The following is a 16,726-nucleotide window of genomic DNA, read 5'->3' as shown; positions in this document are numbered from 1 at the left end:
GGCCGCGGCCCGGCCCCCCCGGCCCGCCTGCGCGTGCGCGGGGGCGGTGCCGGCAGTCACGTGCTCCTCTGGGGCGGGGCGTCCCCGCGCGCACACCGGGCCCCGCGCGCACGGGCGGGCGTAGCGCGGAGCCGGCGCGGCCCCGATGCCGAGCGCCGCCGGTCGGCCCCGCCATGGGCGGCTGCGTGGGGCGGCAGCGCCGGGAGCGGCCCGCCGCCCGCGGCAACACCCGCAAGCGAGCAGGTGAGCGGGGGGTCATCCCGGCTGGGCACCTCCGCGATCGGGGGCACTGGGGCGGGGGCGTCCCGTGTCCCCCTGGGGTGGCGCGGGAGGAACGTGGGCACCGGAGGAGCGTAGTCCGCCACGGGACAACTTCCCCCCTCCCACAGCCTCAGGAGCCGCTCTGTGCTCTCGGGGTTACCGGACCCCGGGGATGCCGGTTCGGTGCGCGGCCTCGGAAGCGGACGGGAACCGCGGCTCCCGTCCCGGCGCCCCGGAGCCTTCGCGGGGTCAGGGCTGGGGTGCGCAACGTGTCCAGCCGAGCCCTGCCGGTTCCCGGCTTCTCCCGGGTCCTGCTGTCCTGGGAGGTCTGCAGGGTGGCGGATGCCCCCGGTATGGGCTCGGCAAAGTCCCCCGGCGCGTCCTGCGAACGGCATAGTCCTGCCTGCTCGGGGTCGGTGCTACCCCGTACACCTGGCTGCTGCCGGCGGCCGCGACCCCGTCCCCGCTGACCCGGGGCTTCGGGAGGTGCGGGTAGAGCAGGGAGCGGCTACGCCGGTCCGGAGGGCGGCGGCGGCGCGGCGGGGCTGGTGCAGCCCCGCGGCCCCCCGGAGTGACCGGTAGCCGGACACCCGGGTGCCATGAGGCGCTTCCCCGCGATGCCATACCGGAGGGTCCCGGAGGCCGCGGGGATGGGTACGGCGGACTTTCGGCGGAGAAGCCGTGGGCTGGTAGGATGAATCACGCCTTTCCCTTGCCGCCTCCCCGGCCGGTGCCGTCGCAGCCGGTAATTACCGTGTTTATGGCAGAGCGGTAGTGGGCGGCGGGAGAGGAGGGGCAGGAAGCGTGTGCCCGGGACGGGACGCCCCAGCCCTCGCTTGCAGCTGGGATGAGGGAGGGAAGGGCGTTTTCCGTGGGACGGTGCCCGCCGCTCCGGCAGCACGTGCAGGGTGCCGTAGCTGCTGGGCCAGGCTGTGCCCGTGCCTGTGCCGTGGGCAGCCGCCCCCACCGCGCGGGGCTCCAGGTGTGCCCGCCTGCCCCAGAGATGCTCTGATGCTATGGATTGGGATGATAACCGCCCCACCCCGACACACTTTGCCCCCCAGGAGTGCCTTTTTGCGGGTATCGGTGAGGCCTGGGGTCCCTGGCTGACTGTTCCCTCAGCTTGGCAGTATGTGGGGTCATTGCCTTGTAGCTCAGGCTGCTGTGATGGGGCAGGTGTGGGGTAAGATCCCAACATCTGGATCTGTGTGATTCCCTCCCATGCCAGGCAATAGCTGGCTGCAAAGCCTGTGTCTCCATCTCCACTTGCTCTTCTGGGATGGGTCATGGTCCCTTCCTGGTATCTGCTGGCAGCTGCTGCTGCTGCTTTCTTGCAGTATGTCCCTTCTGGGAGAGCAGGGCTGTCCCCTGTGCCAGGTGCTCTGGTTGGTTCCTGCCTTTGCTTGCATGGTGCCACCAGCCCATGGAGGCTGCTCAGCTCCCAGGTGGAGAGTGAAGCAAGGCTACAGCTGCCCTCAACAGCAGTATGGGGATACTGCCCTGGGCCAGCAGGTCCCGGTACATGATGACCTACTATCAGCAGGGAGGGGGGGCTCTGCCTGCCCACCTCTGTTGCCAGAGGGACCCTGCTAGCAGCCTACCTGCCTGGCCAGCTTATGCCCTGGCTGGGGCTTGTTGTGACCCCCTGTTGTGGGGTCCTGCAAGGGCTTCTGGCAGCAGGTGACAGCATTGTCCCTGGGTTGGCCAGCTTACCGCAGCCGGAGCTGGGGATGCCCGTGGCACACAGCATCCCAACCCTGCCTGGCTCAGGAGTGGACCAGCCAGCACTGCTGGAAGCAGTAGTGTGTGCCATCTGGCTGACATCTTCTCTGGGGCCTCCAGGACCTGTCACCTGGGGTTGCCTAAGGCTCCTGTGGGCAGGGAGCAAGCCCAGGGCAGAGAAGCCTTCGGGTCACATCCTCCTGCTGGGGGTCCCTCACCAGGGCACCTCGGGGGGCTGAGCCACAGGCAAGGTGCTACAGGCACAGGGCAGGAGGCAGCAGGCTGCCAGCCAGATCCTGTTGGCTCGAGTCCGGGCACAGCAAGCGGATGGACCTGTCTGGTGGTGCTGCTGTGGAGAGTTGCACAAGGGGCCAGGAATAGAGCAGCAGGAGGTGATTAGAAGGTATAGGCCTGGCTGGGCGGTAGCAATAAATAGACGAGGCATAAGCCCCTGTCTACCTGGGCAAGGCTGCTGGGCATGCCTGTACACACGAGGTAGCCACAGCCTGTCCCTGCTCCCTGCCACAGCTGAACCCCACAGCTCCAATCCTGCTGCCTCTCCTGGGCCAGCCTCTTCCCTTTGCTGCAAGCAGAGCTGGGGCAATGCTGCTGGCTGGGAGTGCTGGCCAGGAGTCCTGGCTGTGAGGACATGTGCCCCAGCCTGGTGGCCAGAGCAGTGTAGGGACATGATCCCAGACATGTCCTTCAGGCTGGCTGTGGACACTTCTCCACTGCCCTCCTGGGGCAGGTGTTGCCTCTGACCTTGTTGTGTCCTGTGGTGCTGCAAATCTCTCTGGCCCAGCACCGTGACTGCTGAATTGGCAGCACTGGCTGCAGCCGGCTGCCCTTGCTCCTCCAGGGATGTGGGCAGGATGCTGCCTGCCAGGGATGCTCAGTGCCCAGCCCTGGGGTAGCTTGCCCCTTGGGGACCCTTGAGGTGGGTGCTTGCTGGAAAGCAAAGGCAATGCTGGCTCCAGTGGTCTTGGGTAGGGTGAGACAAGGCTGGTATCATTGAGAAGGTCATGTAGTGCCTTGTGTCACCACACAGTTGCTCAGGAGCAGCTGCCTGAGGACCTTGGCTGGTAGTGGTGGCTGTCTCTGGTGGCTGAGGTGTGTGGCATCACCTTGCCTGGCAGGTCACTGTGTGGGCACAGGCATCTTCCTGCCCAGCTGGAGCCTCACTTTCCCCTCATCCTGTCCCCACAGAAGGGGTGCTGCCTGGCCAGCTCAGGGAGAGGGGTGACAGGAAGGAGCTGTTGTTATCATTCCTTGTCCCCAGCTCAGCTGGGAGTGACAACAGCTCCTTCCTGCCCCATGTGTCCGGCCTGGCTGTGGGGCTGATGGAACAGGGCTGTTCCCACAGGGCCTCAGCCCAGTGTAGTGAGGGCATGGTGATCCAGGACTGGCATTGGGGTGGCTCATATCCCTGGGCAATGCTGAAGGTCCATGGGGATGTGGTTAGGGGCTGTTTTTGTGGAGAGCCAGCTCAGTTCAGCCCATTGCTGGGCAGCTGCAGTCTGGCAGCGATGCCCCCTGTCCCCCTGATGCCCGGGACGCTGTGTGCCTGCTGTCTTGCCTGCAGCTGGTCCCTGTCATCCTGGGGTGGGCAGAGGGGACGGTGAAGTCCTGACCCCCCTTTGCTGCAGCTCAGCCTTTGTAATCCCCTTCTCGTTCTGACTCACCAGCTTATTTCCTGGCTAATTCTCCAAGCTATAAATACTGCTCTGCCTCAAAGGGCCCCGAGGCCCTATGGCCACCCTACAGGGTAGTGACTGGTCCCCCAAATAAGGAAGCAAGAGCCCTTGTCACCTCTGAGGGCAAAGGGTGGGGGAACAGCTGCTGAGGGACCAGTGGGATCTTGGGCTGGGCTAGCTTTAGCCCAGTTACCCTTTACATTGGGGGCTGTTCTTCACTGGACAGGGTGGTCCCTCAGACCCCTGCTGCCGTGTAGGAGGTCCCCAGGAAGAACCTGTGGGTATGGGAGGTGGGGGGCTCAGGACATGTGGGGAAACCCTGTCCTATGGCTGAATATCCCCCCTCTGCAGGCCGCAATGAGCCCCTGAAGAAGGAGTGTCCCAAGTGGAAGAGTGACTACCCCATGACAGACGGGCAGCTGCGCAGCAAGCGGGACGAGTTTTGGGACACGGCACCCGCCTTTGAAGGCCGCAAGGAAATCTGGGATGCTCTGAAGGCAGCTGCCTATGCTGTAGAAGCCAATGACCACAGCCTGGCCCAGGCCATCCTTGATGGAGCCAGCATTACTCTGCCCCATGGTGAGGGTCAGCACTGGGGGTTTGGGTGGGCTGTGTGCTGACTGCCCCATATCTGGGCACATGGGGGTCCCAAGCTGGAGTAGAGAGGGGCTCCCACCTGCCATCCAGAGCTGAGCCCAGCCGAGGGGAGTAAAGCAGGCTGTGCCACACTGCTTGGGGTGGCCCTGTCCCCTTTTGGGTGGTTCATGGGGATGCCCACCCTTAGCATTTTATCCTGCTGTCCCCAGGGTCCCTGACGGAGTGTTATGATGAGCTGGGCAACCGGTACCAGCTGCCAGTCTACTGCCTTGCACCCCCCGTCAACCTGATCCTGGAGCGGAGCGAGGAGGAGGCGGTGGAACCGGCTGAACCTCTGCCCAATGCCCGGCGGGAGTTCACCCTCAAGGTGCGCCTCTCCACCGGCAAGGACCTGCGGCTCAGCGCCAGTATGAGTGACACCATCGGGCAGCTGAAAAAGCAGCTGCAGGCGCAGGAGGGCATTGACCTGGCCTGGCAGCGGTGGTTCTTCTCAGGCAAGCTGCTCACTGATCGCACACGACTGCAGGAGACCAAGATCCAGAAGGATTTTGTTGTGCAAGTGATTGTCAACCAGCCCCTTCCACCCAGGAACTGAGCTACCCCCTACTGGTTGAGGGGAGAGGGCAGGGGGCTGGGAAACAGTGGAGCCTCTGGGGATTCCCTGTGCTGTGTTCTGGCCCATCTGGAGCTGCTCCTGCTCCCCCTGAGGCTGCCCTCCACACAGGTGACCCCTCAGAAGGTCTGCATGGGGCTGTGCCACCACGGTGGCTCCCCTTGGTTGGGGACACGGGCAGGCGCCGTGTTTGCTGAAGGAGGTTCGAGACCAAATGTCTCTGGGGCTGGGGCTCCTCTGCCAGGCTGTGCCGGCAGGGAGAGGCTGTGACCCACTGGGCTCTGGATTCCCCCTGGCCAGGAGACCCGTGGGGTGCTGGGCTGGGTGGAGATGTCTCCCCTCTGTACATAGTCTGTATTTATCAATAAAGCCTTTTCATCCTTCCTCTGGCCTTGGGACAGGCTGGAGGGGGCTGTAACTCATAAGCCTCGGGAGGTCCCTGTGCCTGTCCTGTATAAGCTCCCATGTCAGAATGGGCACAGGGAGGTCAAGGGGTAGCCTGGATGTCCCAGCTCTGCTCCCTAGTGCCACCCTGTCCTGCCAGCCTGCCAGGACCCTTCCCCAGCATTGTCCCGTTGTCATTCCAGCTGCTTCTCCGCCACCTCCATTTCCTGGTGCTTCCCCTCTGGAGGTTTAAGCTTGTGTCTGCCCTTGAGCTAGGTGGGACAGTCCATGGAGGGGACCAGTCCCAAGATGACCTTCATGGCCGCCATGGCCTGCCCTGGTGAAAATAGTGTCTCTCTGCTGTGGGAGGCTGTCACACCCATGGGGCAGGGCACCCAAGGATGGCCCTGGGAAGTGCCCAGGAGGGTAACAGTGACGTGTAGCTGTCTGTCCCTCCCCCAGGTCCTGCGCATGGATGGTGCCCAGCGCATTAACTGTCCCAGCACAAGGCAGTGTTGGCCTCATCTTACAAGGGGGGAGTGCTCAGGAGGGTTGAACAATGTTGTTGCTGCTGGGAATAGCTGCCGGCTCTGCCTGCTGGCCCCATGTCAGGCCAGTCTCCTGCTGCCAGGCTGCCATGTGCTGTGGGGGAGGCCAGGCAGCCTCAGGGACCCTGGCAGGACTGCTCGGAATGTTCCACACCTGAGGTCATCCTCTAAAGCAACACAGAGGGGCCATGACTCCTGGCATCCCATGCTGCCTGCTGCTGGCTGAGAGGCTTAAGGGGACCCCTTGCCTCCCTTTGGGGTGGGCAGGCTACCCCCCAGATCCCTGCCCTGTCCAAGGTGCCAGGAAGCCCTGGGCAATGTTGGTGGCTGCTGCAGCATCTGATTGCACAGAGATGGGGTGATGGAAGTCATGGGAGCATCTTGCTTGCCCAGGGTGAGTGACGCAGGCATAAGTGCCATGCCTATGGGGTGACCCTGGATCTGCTGAGCCTCTTTTGACTGGCTGTCACAGGTTCTGCACACTGCAGCTCCCCATAACAAGCACAGGTGTCCTGGTCAACCCGGGGTGTGTGTGGGGAGTCTCTTTAAGAGAGTGTGGGGCTGGAGAGGTGAGTCAGGGCCACCAGAAAGCAGGAGGGTGAGCTCATGGCAAAGCTGCCCCAGTCATGTGGAGCAGCCACAGCTGTTGGTGCCCTTGGGCTGTGGGACTGCGGGGCCAGCAGCATAAAGCCCCACAGCCGGCGAAGCCACCGGCAGCACCAGGAACCAGGACTAGGAACCCCTGCCCGTGGTAACAAGAAGAAGACACATCCTGCACAGGACTGTGCACTGTGGGCAGACATGGAACTGGATGTGGAACGGGCCAAGGAGCTCATCGAGCAGAAGCTGGCAGAGGAGGAGAAGGAGGAGGTGGGTCCATAGGACAGGGGAACCTTTCTGGGCTGTAGTAGGAACCCCCATTGTACTCTGTCCATCCTTAGGGATGTGAAGAGGCTGGCACCGACCTTGCCATCCTGGGGGATATATGAAAGTGTCCAAGGGCTCTCAGGGGGATCAAGTTCCAAGCCCAGCAGCTCTAGCCCAAGGGGCAGAACTGAGCAGCCAGCATGTGCCCAGCTTACCAAGCAGGGTGGGCAGGCAAGCGCAAGCCCAAGGGCTGCCAAGCATCCCGCAGACCTCAGCAGCAAGTGGAGCCATGCCCAGAGCCACCTTCCCCAGCAGGCTGAGGATGGAGGGAGTGGGGCTGCTCTGTGCCCAGACAAGACCATGCAGCAGCTGCTGTGCCTGTGCAGAAACTCAAAGGGGATGGTGCACGGGAGCCACCGGCTGTGGAGCGGATGAACACACCTGAGCTGGAGGAGGAGAAACACTGTGGTCCCAGGAACTGGGGCCTTGAGGCCATCAAGGTGAGTGGGTTGGGGTGCAGGGTGCCCAGGGGTGGCTGGTGACAGACATGTCAAATGGGGCACTGTGTGTGCTCACCAGGGCCAGGAGAAGGTGCGGAGGAGTTCAGTGGACCTAAGGCGGGAGATCATTGACGTGGGGAGCATCCAACGACTCATTGAGCTCCGCAAGCAGCGCCGGCAGCGCCAGGCAGAGCGGGCGGCCACCCCCGAGCCCACTCCACCACCTGAGGCCCTGGAGATTGTACGTCAGGGGGTCCCAAGATGCGGGAGGGGGGCTGCTGGCATAGTTGCTGGACCACCCACAGACCAGTGCCCTGGTCACCCTGCCACTCAGAAACCTCCCTGGGGAAGCAGGGCAGGGGGCCCCCATATTGTCCTCTCTCCTGCACCCCTGTGCTCCCCAGCTCTGAGCCTGTCCCATTGCCAGGATGGTCCTGTGGAGCCAGAGACCTTCCTGCGAGCTGCTGTCCAGGGCAAGATGCACGTCATCGAGAAGTTTCTGGGTGATGGTGGCTCCCCTGACACATGTGATGAGGTAGCATCCCTGGCAGCCACTGGTTGCCCCCCACATTGTGTCGTGCCACCAAGTCCTGCAGTTGTGCCCACCATGCCTGTGGGTGAGGGCTGGGAGGCTTGGCACAGGGCTGGGGGTACAACCAGACTGGGCAGGGGAGGATGCATCCATCCGCCAATGTGCCACCCTGTCTCCCAGTTCCACCGCACGGCCCTGCACCGCTCCTCGCTGGAGGGACACATGGAAATCCTGCAGAAGCTGCTGGACAGTGGGGCCACTGTTGACTTCAGGGACCGGGTGAGGCTGAATCCTGCTTCCAGCTGCACGCTGGTCTGAGCATCTGGGTGTATTGCAACCAGAACTACAGCAGCACTGGGGACCCTGCAGTGGGGCAGTGCTGTCCCCATCACAGAGGTGGCTGCAGGCAGGGCTCTGCCAGCTCACCTCAAGCACAGGGACCTTCTGGGGCAGGGGACAGACACAGGGTAGGGGTGTCCCCCACCGTGACACAACGCTGTATGTCCAGCTGGATTGCACTGCCGTGCACTGGGCCTGCCGGGGTGGGCACCTGGATGCTGTTAAACTGCTGCAGGACCGTGGGGCAGACCTCAATGTGAAGGACAAGGTGAGCAGGGCAGAGCAGGTCACAAGGTTGTGCCAGAAGCAGGGGCATACCCTGGAGTATGAAAGCTGACCCTCTGTTGGGTCCTGATCCCCCCTGATGTCCATCTCATCCCCCCTCAAGCTGCTCAGCACACCCCTTCATGTGGCCACCCGAACTGGACACCCTGACATTGTGGAACATCTCATCCACTGCGGGGTGGATATCAATGCCCCAGACAGGGTGAGTGCTGCAGCCATGCAGGCATCACTGGGGGGCAACACTGATCCCCCTCCCTTTGCTGACCCCTCCAAGGGCTTCCAGCACCTACAGTAGGGCACATCTGGACACACACAATCCTGCCCCAGGGTGGTTGCAGCCACAGCCAGGTCTGGGACAGGAACAGTCCCCCTTATCCATGTGGAGGTTGGTGTGCTGGGGGCTGGAGAGCAGTGCTGGAGACAGGCAGAGGGTCCTTGTCCCTGGACTACAATCTCCAGTGAAGCTGTGTCTCCCACAGGAAGGCGACACAGCGCTGCATGATGCCACACGGCTCAGTCGCTACAAGATCATCAAAACGCTGATCCTGCACGGGGCTGACATGATGGCCAAGAATGAGGTGAGTGTGTGGAGCCAGCACTGAGGCCATTTGCTGCCCCACCATGTTGCATCATCCTGTGCCCAGCCTCTCTCTGCCCACTCTTGCAGGCTGGCAAGACCCCAACAGACCTGGTGCAGCAGTGGCAGGTGGACACACGCCAGGCGCTGGAGACCAAGGAGCAGCCACAGGGGGAGATGGAGGTCCCTGCATGATGGCACCAGGCAGGGCCAGAGGCTGGGCTCAGCTCCAAGGAGCAGGATCCAGACAAGACTTGTCTGTGTCAATAAAAGTCGGCAAAGAGCAGCATTTAGTTCCAGATGGCTTTGAGGTTGGGCAGCCTGCACTGGGGCTGACGGGCCTGGGAAAGCTGGGTTATCCTGGGACAGGGTTATCTGGCAGCATGGTGAGCCCTGCCTCCTATCACTAGGACTCAAGCACTGGTGACACCAAGTGGTTCAAGGACAGGACTCCTCATTGCAGGACATCCTGATTGCTCACAGTCCTTCAAAGTCCCACCTGGGCAAGCTCTGGGAGGAAAAATACATGGACAGCTCAGCCTAAGTCCATGTTGTGCTGGACTCAGCACAACAGCTGGAGGCTGGGGCTGTGCCAGAGAGCAGCAGCTGTAGCCATGCTGGACAGCCACTCTGTGGGGTTGGATGGCTTCTTGTCTTTCTGTCTTTCCTGCTGCAGCCATGGCTGGGGAACATGCGGTTCCTTTGCACACATGCTGAGTGCAGTGCTCACTACTCCCTATATGGAAATGCTCACACTCACCCGTTTACAGGAGACCCTACACTGACAGCCAGATCAGGTGATCCCTGACCAAAGCCCTGGGACTGCTTGCAATGCCTGGTCCCTCCCTGGTCTTGCAGCCCAGCCCTGGACGAGGCAGAGGGATGGCTGCCAGGGTTGGCAAGCAGAAGGGAAAGCATGGCCGTGGTGACCAAAGCTCACCTGGAGGGGCGCTGAGCTCCTTGCAGCCAGCTCCTGGAGGGGGAAGAACATCCTGAGCTCATCTGGTACCACCCCCCCATGTCATCTGCCCAGCAGGGTTGCGGGTCCCTCACGTGCCCGGTCAAACATTAACAGCCCCTCGGCGAGGCAAGCAGCACAGCCAGCGGCCTCAGCCAGCCACCATGGCATTCAGCACCCGCCTCGCCTCCTCCCTCCGGCCTGTCCTGGCAGCTCTGCACTGGGCAGCCCCCAGGCAGTGCCGGGGGCTCAGCACCCCCCAGGGATCAGAGCCCTCACTCAATCTTGGGGGTATCTTCCCACCCCTCGCCACCCCTTTCTCACCCACGCAGGAAGTGGACTATGCCCAGCTGGAGGGGAACCTGCGCCGCTATGCCAGCATCCCTTTCCGAGGTAAGCGCTGCCCACTGTCCTCCATGCAGGCTCCAGTCGGATCCCTGACTGCCACAGAGGCTGTGTGGCAGCATGCAGGCAGCCTGCCAGCTTCCCAAGGGCGCTCAGCCTCCAGCTGGACTTTGCTCTGGGGCTGGCAACCCCTTGGGTCACCCACCTGGGGCCCTTTGCGTGGCACGTGCCCAGGCACATGAGTGTGTCCTTGCACACCCCCACCACATGCCAGCACATGCTTGCACACACACTCCACACATGTGCAGGCTTGCACGCGTGTTCCACACATAGCTACAGGCTTGAACCTATGCACTGCACTCCTGGGCACCCTCTCAAAAATTCATGGGATATGTATCTGTCCATTGCCAAGGATGGGTAGATGACAGGAGACCAGCTGCAGAGGAGGCTGTGGCCTCACAAGGATGCTCCCCAGAGTCTCCTCTCTTCTGACCAGGAGGCTGGGACTGCAAGGACGTAGGCAGGAGAGGGCACGCTGCAGAGCTTTGCCTGGGTGTCAGCAGCAGAGAAGGGAGTGAGAGTAATGGGGATACATGACAGTTCTGGCACCCTTTTCATGTGCCTGAGCCCTGCCCTCCCTACATTTGTGTTCCAGGGCTGGTGGCGCTGGGCTCCAACGGGGAGTATCCATACCTGGCATCCCGTGAGAGGGTGGAGGTGGTGAGCTGTGTGCGCCGGGCTCTGCCCAGGGACCGCTTGCTGCTGGCTGGCTCGGGCTGCGAATGTGAGTGCCTGTGTGGGGGGCAGTGCAGGGGCCATTTGTCCCCCCCTGGGGCACCCCTCACCCCTCTTCCTCCTCCCCAGCCACCCAGGCCACCATTGAGCTGACAGTCAGCATGGCAGAGGCGGGGGCTGATGTGGCGCTGGTTGTGACACCCTGCTATTACCGGGGGGCCATGACCACTGCTGCCCTGGTCCATCACTACACAGAGGTGAGCCGTGTCCAGTGCCTGCCAGCAACTCCAAGTGGGGCAGCAGGATACACACCTCCAATGTATCCCCAGCCCATCTCAGCTACTGATATCTGCCTGGCTGCCTGCAGGTTGGCGATGCATCCCCCATCCCTGTGGTGCTGTACAGCGTCCCTGCCAACACCGGCCTGGACCTGCCCATGGAGGCTGTCATCACCTTGGCTCAGCACCCAAATATCATTGGGATCAAGGACAGCGGTGGGGACGTGAGTGGGGCAGGACTTTCCCAGGGCTGCTTACCACCAAACCTGCACCTAAGCTGGGAATGGGGACCTGGGACTTGCAGCCCTTCCCTGGGCCCCAGGGCTGCCAGCAGGCACCCTGCAGCACGGGGGACTGGGTGATGCCTGCCCCAGGGCATAGCATGTCTCTCCCCAGATCACCCGCATGGGGCTGATGGTCCACAAGACAAGGCAGGAGGATTTCCAGGTGCTGGCAGGATCAGCCAGCTTTCTGCTGGCAAGCTATGCCGTGGGTAAGTACAGCTGCCCATCCTTGGCTGGGGGCACTGGCAGGGGGAGGCAGGTGAGAGGCTGGGAGGTGCTGGGCAGGCACAGCATGCTGAGCTGCCAATGTGTCCTGGTGTCTCTAGGTGCCTCTGGGGGTGTGTGTGCCCTCGCCAATGTTCTGGGTGACCCATTGTGTCAGCTGGACCACCTGTGCCGCAAGGGCCAGTGGCAGGAGGCCCGTGACCTGCAGCACCGCCTCATTGAGCCCAACACGGCGGTGAGCAGGCAGAACCCCTGGGATGCTGAGGGGAGGGGGTGCCAGGCCATGACAGAGGCAAAGAATGGAAGTCCCTGGGGCTGCAGTGGGTGGAGGGACGGTTCAGGGGGACAGCACCTTGGCCAGAGAGTTGAGACGGGCTGGAGGTGAGAAGGTGGGAAGTGTCAGCCCTGTCATATTAAGAAACATCCTGTCCACTGGCACCGGGCACTGCCTGACCCTCCGTGAGAGGCTTGCTGGCTATTTATAGGCAGTAGTGTTTGTGGGGGAAGAGCTGCTCCTTCCTGGGCCCCTCATCCTACTATGGAGTGGCCTTTCCCTGCTGCAGAGCCCAATGTGCCACAGAGCTCCTGCGCAGAGTCCTGTGTGAGTGTGCTCTGCACCCCCACCCCACAGTGGGCACTTCTTGGGGTGCTGCAGCCACCTCACACTCTGCCAGCCTGGCAGCCCCACATGGGGAGGCCAGGAGTGATGGCAAGCAAAGGAGAAGAGGCTGCACAGCAGAGCCCAGAGGCCATGCTGGCTCATGGGAGGCAGAAAGCCTCCATGCCCTCCCTCCCACAGGTCACCCGCCAGTTTGGGATCCCAGGGCTGAAGAAGGCCATGGAGTGGTTTGGCTACTACGGAGGTCCCTGCCGTGCACCCCTGGCCCCTCTGAGTCCTGCCCAGGTTGAAGAGCTGAGGAACACCTTCAGTGCCAATGGCTGGTTGTGAAGTGCTCTCCATCTGCCCCTTCCCACACCAGGAAGGTACAGGAGTCAGGGACCCTGGAACTGGGGACATTCTGGGTACACTGGGAGGTGGCCAGGAGAGGGCCACCCATGTTACTCTTTCCTGTTGGACAGGGCTGCACTGGGAAGAGTGGGTAAAGGAGGGCAACCCTAGGCCAGCCTGCATCTCTGCCAGCCCCCAGGGTCCTGTTGTCTGCCTGGGAAGGGGTGGATCCTGGTGCCATGAATAAACTGCCATCTCCTCTCTGTCTCCAGTCCTGCCTGTGCAAGGCCCCCACGCCATCCCTGCTCCCAGCAAAAAAGACATGGCACAGGTGTTTGGCAACATGGTTTACTCAGCTGAGGCCCGTGCAGGCAGCAGCACAAGGCAGGGTCACAGCAAGGCACGGGACCCGGTGTAGGCAGAGACTGGCAGGATGGGCACGGCCCCTGCAGCCTTGCACTGGGCAGTGAGGGCTGCTGGGACCCCTGTGCACCGGGGGTGAGGGTGAGCATGCAGTGGGGAGATGAAGGACGCATGTAGGGGGCAAAATGGGGAACTGCGTGCCCCCTGCCTGCCCCTTTGCCATACCTCTATCCCCTCTCCAGGCCTCCTGCTCCAGCCCTGGCACCCCCAGGCAGCCCTGCTCATGTACCTCATTCTCGGTTCCAGCTGACCCTTCTCCTTGCTCACCATTGCTACCATCCTTCACCAGCATGCAGCAGACATGTGCCAGGCTGAGCATTCCCCACTCCCTCTTGGTGGGTATGCTGCTGCTGCTGTCCCAAAGGCAGTGAGTGGATGGGTGGATTGGCACAGGGATGAGGGGAACACAGCCCACAGGCTGGCCCTGAGAGCAGGCTGGGGTCTTTGGGGACACTATGTCACCATACCCTGGGCATGCAGGGGCATGGCCAGTCACCCAGAGCTGAGGGTGCAGGCCACGGTATGCCCGGGGTGCCCACCCTGCCTCCAGACCAGGGCAGCAAAGTGAGCCAGGAGCTGCCCCTCTGGGGGCATGCGGTTCAGTCAGCAGCTTCCAGCCAAGGCACCCTGGCAGTGGGGACAGGGACCAGCCTCTACCCCCCCTGCTCCATCCTTTGCAGCTGGCTAGCAGCCGTAGTGGTCCACAGTCTTCCTGGGGGGAAGAGGGCCAAGCCCCTGTTGCCCTGTCCTTCTGCTACTCCAGCAGGTGCCAGGGCTACAGCCAGAAAGAGAAGGCACCTCGGCTGCCCCAGGGCACTTGGGTGGAGAGTGAAGGGCCCCACCCCCTCCAGCTGCAGGGGTTCGGCAGGAGGAGGCTTGGAGGGGACGAAGGGCAGGGAGGCACCCAGCAGTGCCACATCCCTTCTCCAGGACCAGCAGGGCCAGCCAGTGCCCAAGTAGGGGGGTCCCTGCTCTGGTGGGAGGGGATGTGGGGCACCATCACGCTGTCAAGCTGTGGGCAGATTTGGAGGCACCCTGGGCCCTCTGGATGATGGCTGTACACTTCTCCCGCCGCAGCAGCTTGTTGTTCTCAAAGAAGCCCTCGTTGCGGGGCACACCGTGGGAGCCATCAGGGAAGGTCAGGAGACCTGGGGAGGGGAGGGAAGGGCTGGGACTGAAGGGGAAGGGAGCCGCACCCACTGGGGATGGGTCCAGGAAAGGAGGGACAAAGCGGGAGATGCTGGAAGGGGCCGTGCAGATGCCAGCACTCACCGAAGCCGTACACGCGCCCGCCTTTGAACTCGCCCTCAAAGGTCATGTTGTCACAGCGGGTGAAGACTCCAACGCCATTGAACTTGCCCTGCACAAACTCCCCCTCGTACCTGTGCGGGAGGATCTCCTGAGGTGGCAGCTCCCCACGGCAAGTGGGAATGCCCAGGGAGGTGTAGGCAGGAGTGCCCACCTGGAGCCATCGGAGAAGGTGAGCACGCCGCAGCCGTGGAAGAGCCCGTTCTCAAAGTGCCCCACATAAGCAGTGCCATCAGCAAATGTCAGCTGTCCGATGCCGTGCCTGCGACCTAGGTGAGAGCAGAAATGGGCAGCACTGGACAGAGATGAGACCTGCCCCAGTGTGGACAGAGATATGGGGTTTGCTTGTGCCCCAGCACAGGTGGCACCGTTCCCTCAGGCCACATCTCACCTTCTTTCCACTCGCCGCGGTACTCCTCCCCGCTGGAGTAGGTGAAGGAGCCTTTGGTGAGGGTCATGGCAACAGCCTCTGGCACAGCAGGACAAGAGCTGGCAGGGAGAGGCACAGAAAGCTGCTGGGCAGGGAGAGCAGCTCGACTTGCCCAGAGCCCTTGCATCCTCTCAGCTTGCAGAGCTGAGTCTGTCTGCCCTGGGGACAGCTCTGCTAGGGCACAGCACAGATGAGGAGGTGACCCCAGGAGCACAGCTGCCCTGCCCAGACTCTGAAACCCCAGCCGCCTGGTTCGGGTTGCTGCCCACCCCACTGCAGGGCGCAGGGAGATGTGAGCCCATGGGGGTCACAGCCCTGTGAAATGTGAGTGAGTCGCAGGAAGAGGAGAGTGACAGGAACTGGCTGCCGTCGTCATGGCACTCCAGCAGACCCCCAGAGGTCCTGCTCTGTGCAGGCTCAGGCCAGGGGCCACTCTCAGCTTTGCTGGGGCAGTCCCAGGCAGAAATAAGTGTTTTGGAGAGGAGATGCTTGCTAGATTGTGTTCAGTGGCAGTTCTTCAGGAGAGGGAACGGAGAGCTTGTGGGGTTTCCAGATTCAGCATCAAGAATGGGCAGACCCGGCTCACCCCCAGGGATGAGAGAACACTCCTCCTAAGAGGGACAGCAGAGATAGTGTCCTGGGGCTTGAGGGCTTTGCTCGGCTACCGAGGGTTTGCAAACTTGACTGCCAACAGCAAGCAGCTCCAGAAGCCCTACACACCTCACTGAGCCCTGCCACGTAGCACAACTCTCCCCAGCACACAGGGAAGGCACCAGAATGGAAACAGCCCCGCAGGTGGGCTGGGCGCTGCCTCTCCAGCATCTGCCGGTGCAGCTCAGGCAGTGCCAGCGACGGGAAGGGGCTCCCAGCATCTAAGCAGGGTCTGTCTGCTTACGGCCGGCTGCACATCACCCCAGAGGTGGCTTCTGAACCACACGAACCAGCAGGACGCGGCTCTCAGGAGCACAACAGGAGCTTCCCCGGGCTTTGTGTCCAGAGAAATGGCCCCAGCCAAGGCGAACAGCGACTGAACAGTGCTCTCTACTGATGGGAGGGACCGGGAGCGCATCGCCGGCTCCCACCCTGCAGCCTGCCCGGCCATGCCAGGCGGAGGAGACGGTGCCAGCGCGGACTGTGAACTCGGCCAGCACGGCCTGTGACACTTAACCCGAAGTACGGCACTCCACGAGCACTCCAGCCTGCCCAGCGCCCGCTGCCACCACCCCGAGCCCGCACGTACCGCGCCCGCCGCAAGCAGGGGCAGCGCGCCCAGCACAGCCCGAATCGCACAGTGGCCGAGGGGAGCATGACCGCATTGAACCACACATCCCCGGGCAAAGGCACGGACATCCTGCCCGTGCCACGCACCCATGGGAGATACGCGCACACCCCACCTGGGCAGTGTGTCCGGGGGCGTGACCGCGCCCACGGGTGATGCACCCACACTCCGATGTACCCATATCCCGTCGTGTCTCTGTCATGCACCCACATCCCGATGTGTCCGTGCATACACGCCCCGCCGTGTCCATGCACCCACGGCTGATGCACCCACACCCCGGTGTGTTCATGCACCCACGGCTGAAACACGCACGCCCCACCACCGGGACACGCGTGGCGATGTTCACGGGCCCGGTGCGTGCCCAGGAGGGGGACAGGCGGGGCGGGCGGCGCAGGGACGCGCTACCCGCGCTCACCTGGCTCCGCGCTGTCCGCCTACACCTCTCTCCACCAAGTCCCGCCGAGGGGCGGTGGCCACCACCGCCCCTGCCAGCACCCCGCCCCGCCGGGCGGTGCCACGGCGCCAGCGTCCATCCCCACTCGCCGTTGGCTGTTTCCACGGCAACCGCTAGCAACGCGATTGTTCATTGGCCA

At 62.8% G+C, this 16,726-nt stretch overlaps 4 protein-coding genes across 8 annotated transcripts; 3 read left to right on the top strand and 1 right to left on the bottom strand.

The window, feature by feature from the left end:
* The first annotated feature begins 140 nt into the window (after positions 1-140).
* On the top strand, positions 141-5,305 carry UBTD1 (ubiquitin domain containing 1). The gene is made up of 3 exons (XM_005520665.3): positions 141-243; positions 4,029-4,256; positions 4,484-5,305. The coding sequence occupies exons 1-3, from the start codon at positions 174-176 to the stop codon at positions 4,867-4,869; spliced, it is 684 nt and encodes a 227-aa protein (XP_005520722.2). The 5' UTR covers positions 141-173; the 3' UTR covers positions 4,870-5,305.
* A 1,034-nt stretch (positions 5,306-6,339) lies between these two features.
* On the top strand, positions 6,340-9,205 carry ANKRD2 (ankyrin repeat domain 2). 3 transcript variants are annotated; one of them, XM_005520664.3, is made up of 9 exons: positions 6,346-6,689; positions 7,073-7,186; positions 7,266-7,427; positions 7,614-7,721; positions 7,899-7,997; positions 8,227-8,325; positions 8,446-8,544; positions 8,822-8,920; positions 9,010-9,205. In XM_005520664.3, exons 1-9 carry the CDS (start codon positions 6,426-6,428, stop codon positions 9,112-9,114), a joined length of 1,149 nt encoding a protein of 382 aa, XP_005520721.2. In that variant the 5' UTR covers positions 6,346-6,425; the 3' UTR covers positions 9,115-9,205. The 3 variants fall into 3 exon arrangements, with proteins under 3 accessions (XP_087915724.1, XP_014105610.1, XP_005520721.2); XM_088059598.1 differs by lacking the exon at positions 8,446-8,544 and having other exon boundaries at positions 6,340-6,689; XM_014250135.2 differs by lacking the exons at positions 8,227-8,325; positions 8,446-8,544 and having other exon boundaries at positions 6,340-6,689.
* Positions 9,206-10,003: 798 nt separating this feature from the next.
* Positions 10,004-12,956, top strand: HOGA1 (4-hydroxy-2-oxoglutarate aldolase 1). 2 transcript variants are annotated; one of them, XM_014250159.2, is made up of 8 exons: positions 10,004-10,270; positions 10,878-11,006; positions 11,087-11,214; positions 11,325-11,459; positions 11,632-11,728; positions 11,846-11,979; positions 12,544-12,728; positions 12,825-12,956. In XM_014250159.2, the coding sequence occupies exons 1-7, from the start codon at positions 10,042-10,044 to the stop codon at positions 12,691-12,693; spliced, it is 1,002 nt and encodes a 333-aa protein (XP_014105634.2). In that variant the 5' UTR covers positions 10,004-10,041; the 3' UTR covers positions 12,694-12,728; positions 12,825-12,956. The 2 variants fall into 2 exon arrangements, with proteins under 2 accessions (XP_014105634.2, XP_005520720.2); XM_005520663.3 differs by having other exon boundaries at positions 12,544-12,956.
* Positions 12,957-13,027: 71 nt separating this feature from the next.
* On the bottom strand, positions 13,028-16,629 carry MORN4 (MORN repeat containing 4). Of its 2 annotated transcripts, XM_005520662.3 has the most exons (5): positions 16,549-16,629; positions 14,816-14,913; positions 14,579-14,693; positions 14,389-14,498; positions 13,028-14,264 (listed from the first exon to the last, which is right to left on the bottom strand). In XM_005520662.3, the coding sequence occupies exons 2-5, from the start codon at positions 14,880-14,882 to the stop codon at positions 14,116-14,118; spliced, it is 441 nt and encodes a 146-aa protein (XP_005520719.1). In that variant the 5' UTR covers positions 14,883-14,913; positions 16,549-16,629; the 3' UTR covers positions 13,028-14,115. The 2 variants fall into 2 exon arrangements, with proteins under 2 accessions (XP_005520719.1, XP_087915725.1); XM_088059599.1 differs by lacking the exon at positions 16,549-16,629 and having other exon boundaries at positions 14,816-16,003.
* Between the last annotated feature and the right edge of the window lie 97 nt (positions 16,630-16,726).

The sequence above is a fragment of the Pseudopodoces humilis genome, chromosome 9, assembly GCF_049639895.1.
Source record: "Pseudopodoces humilis isolate 2021_Gansu_Grassland_sample_001 chromosome 9, ASM4963989v1, whole genome shotgun sequence".
Classification (NCBI taxonomy): domain Eukaryota; kingdom Metazoa; phylum Chordata; class Aves; order Passeriformes; family Paridae; genus Pseudopodoces; species Pseudopodoces humilis.
The sequence above is the reverse complement of the archived record's forward strand: the minus strand, read 5'-3'. Positions and strand labels throughout refer to the sequence as shown.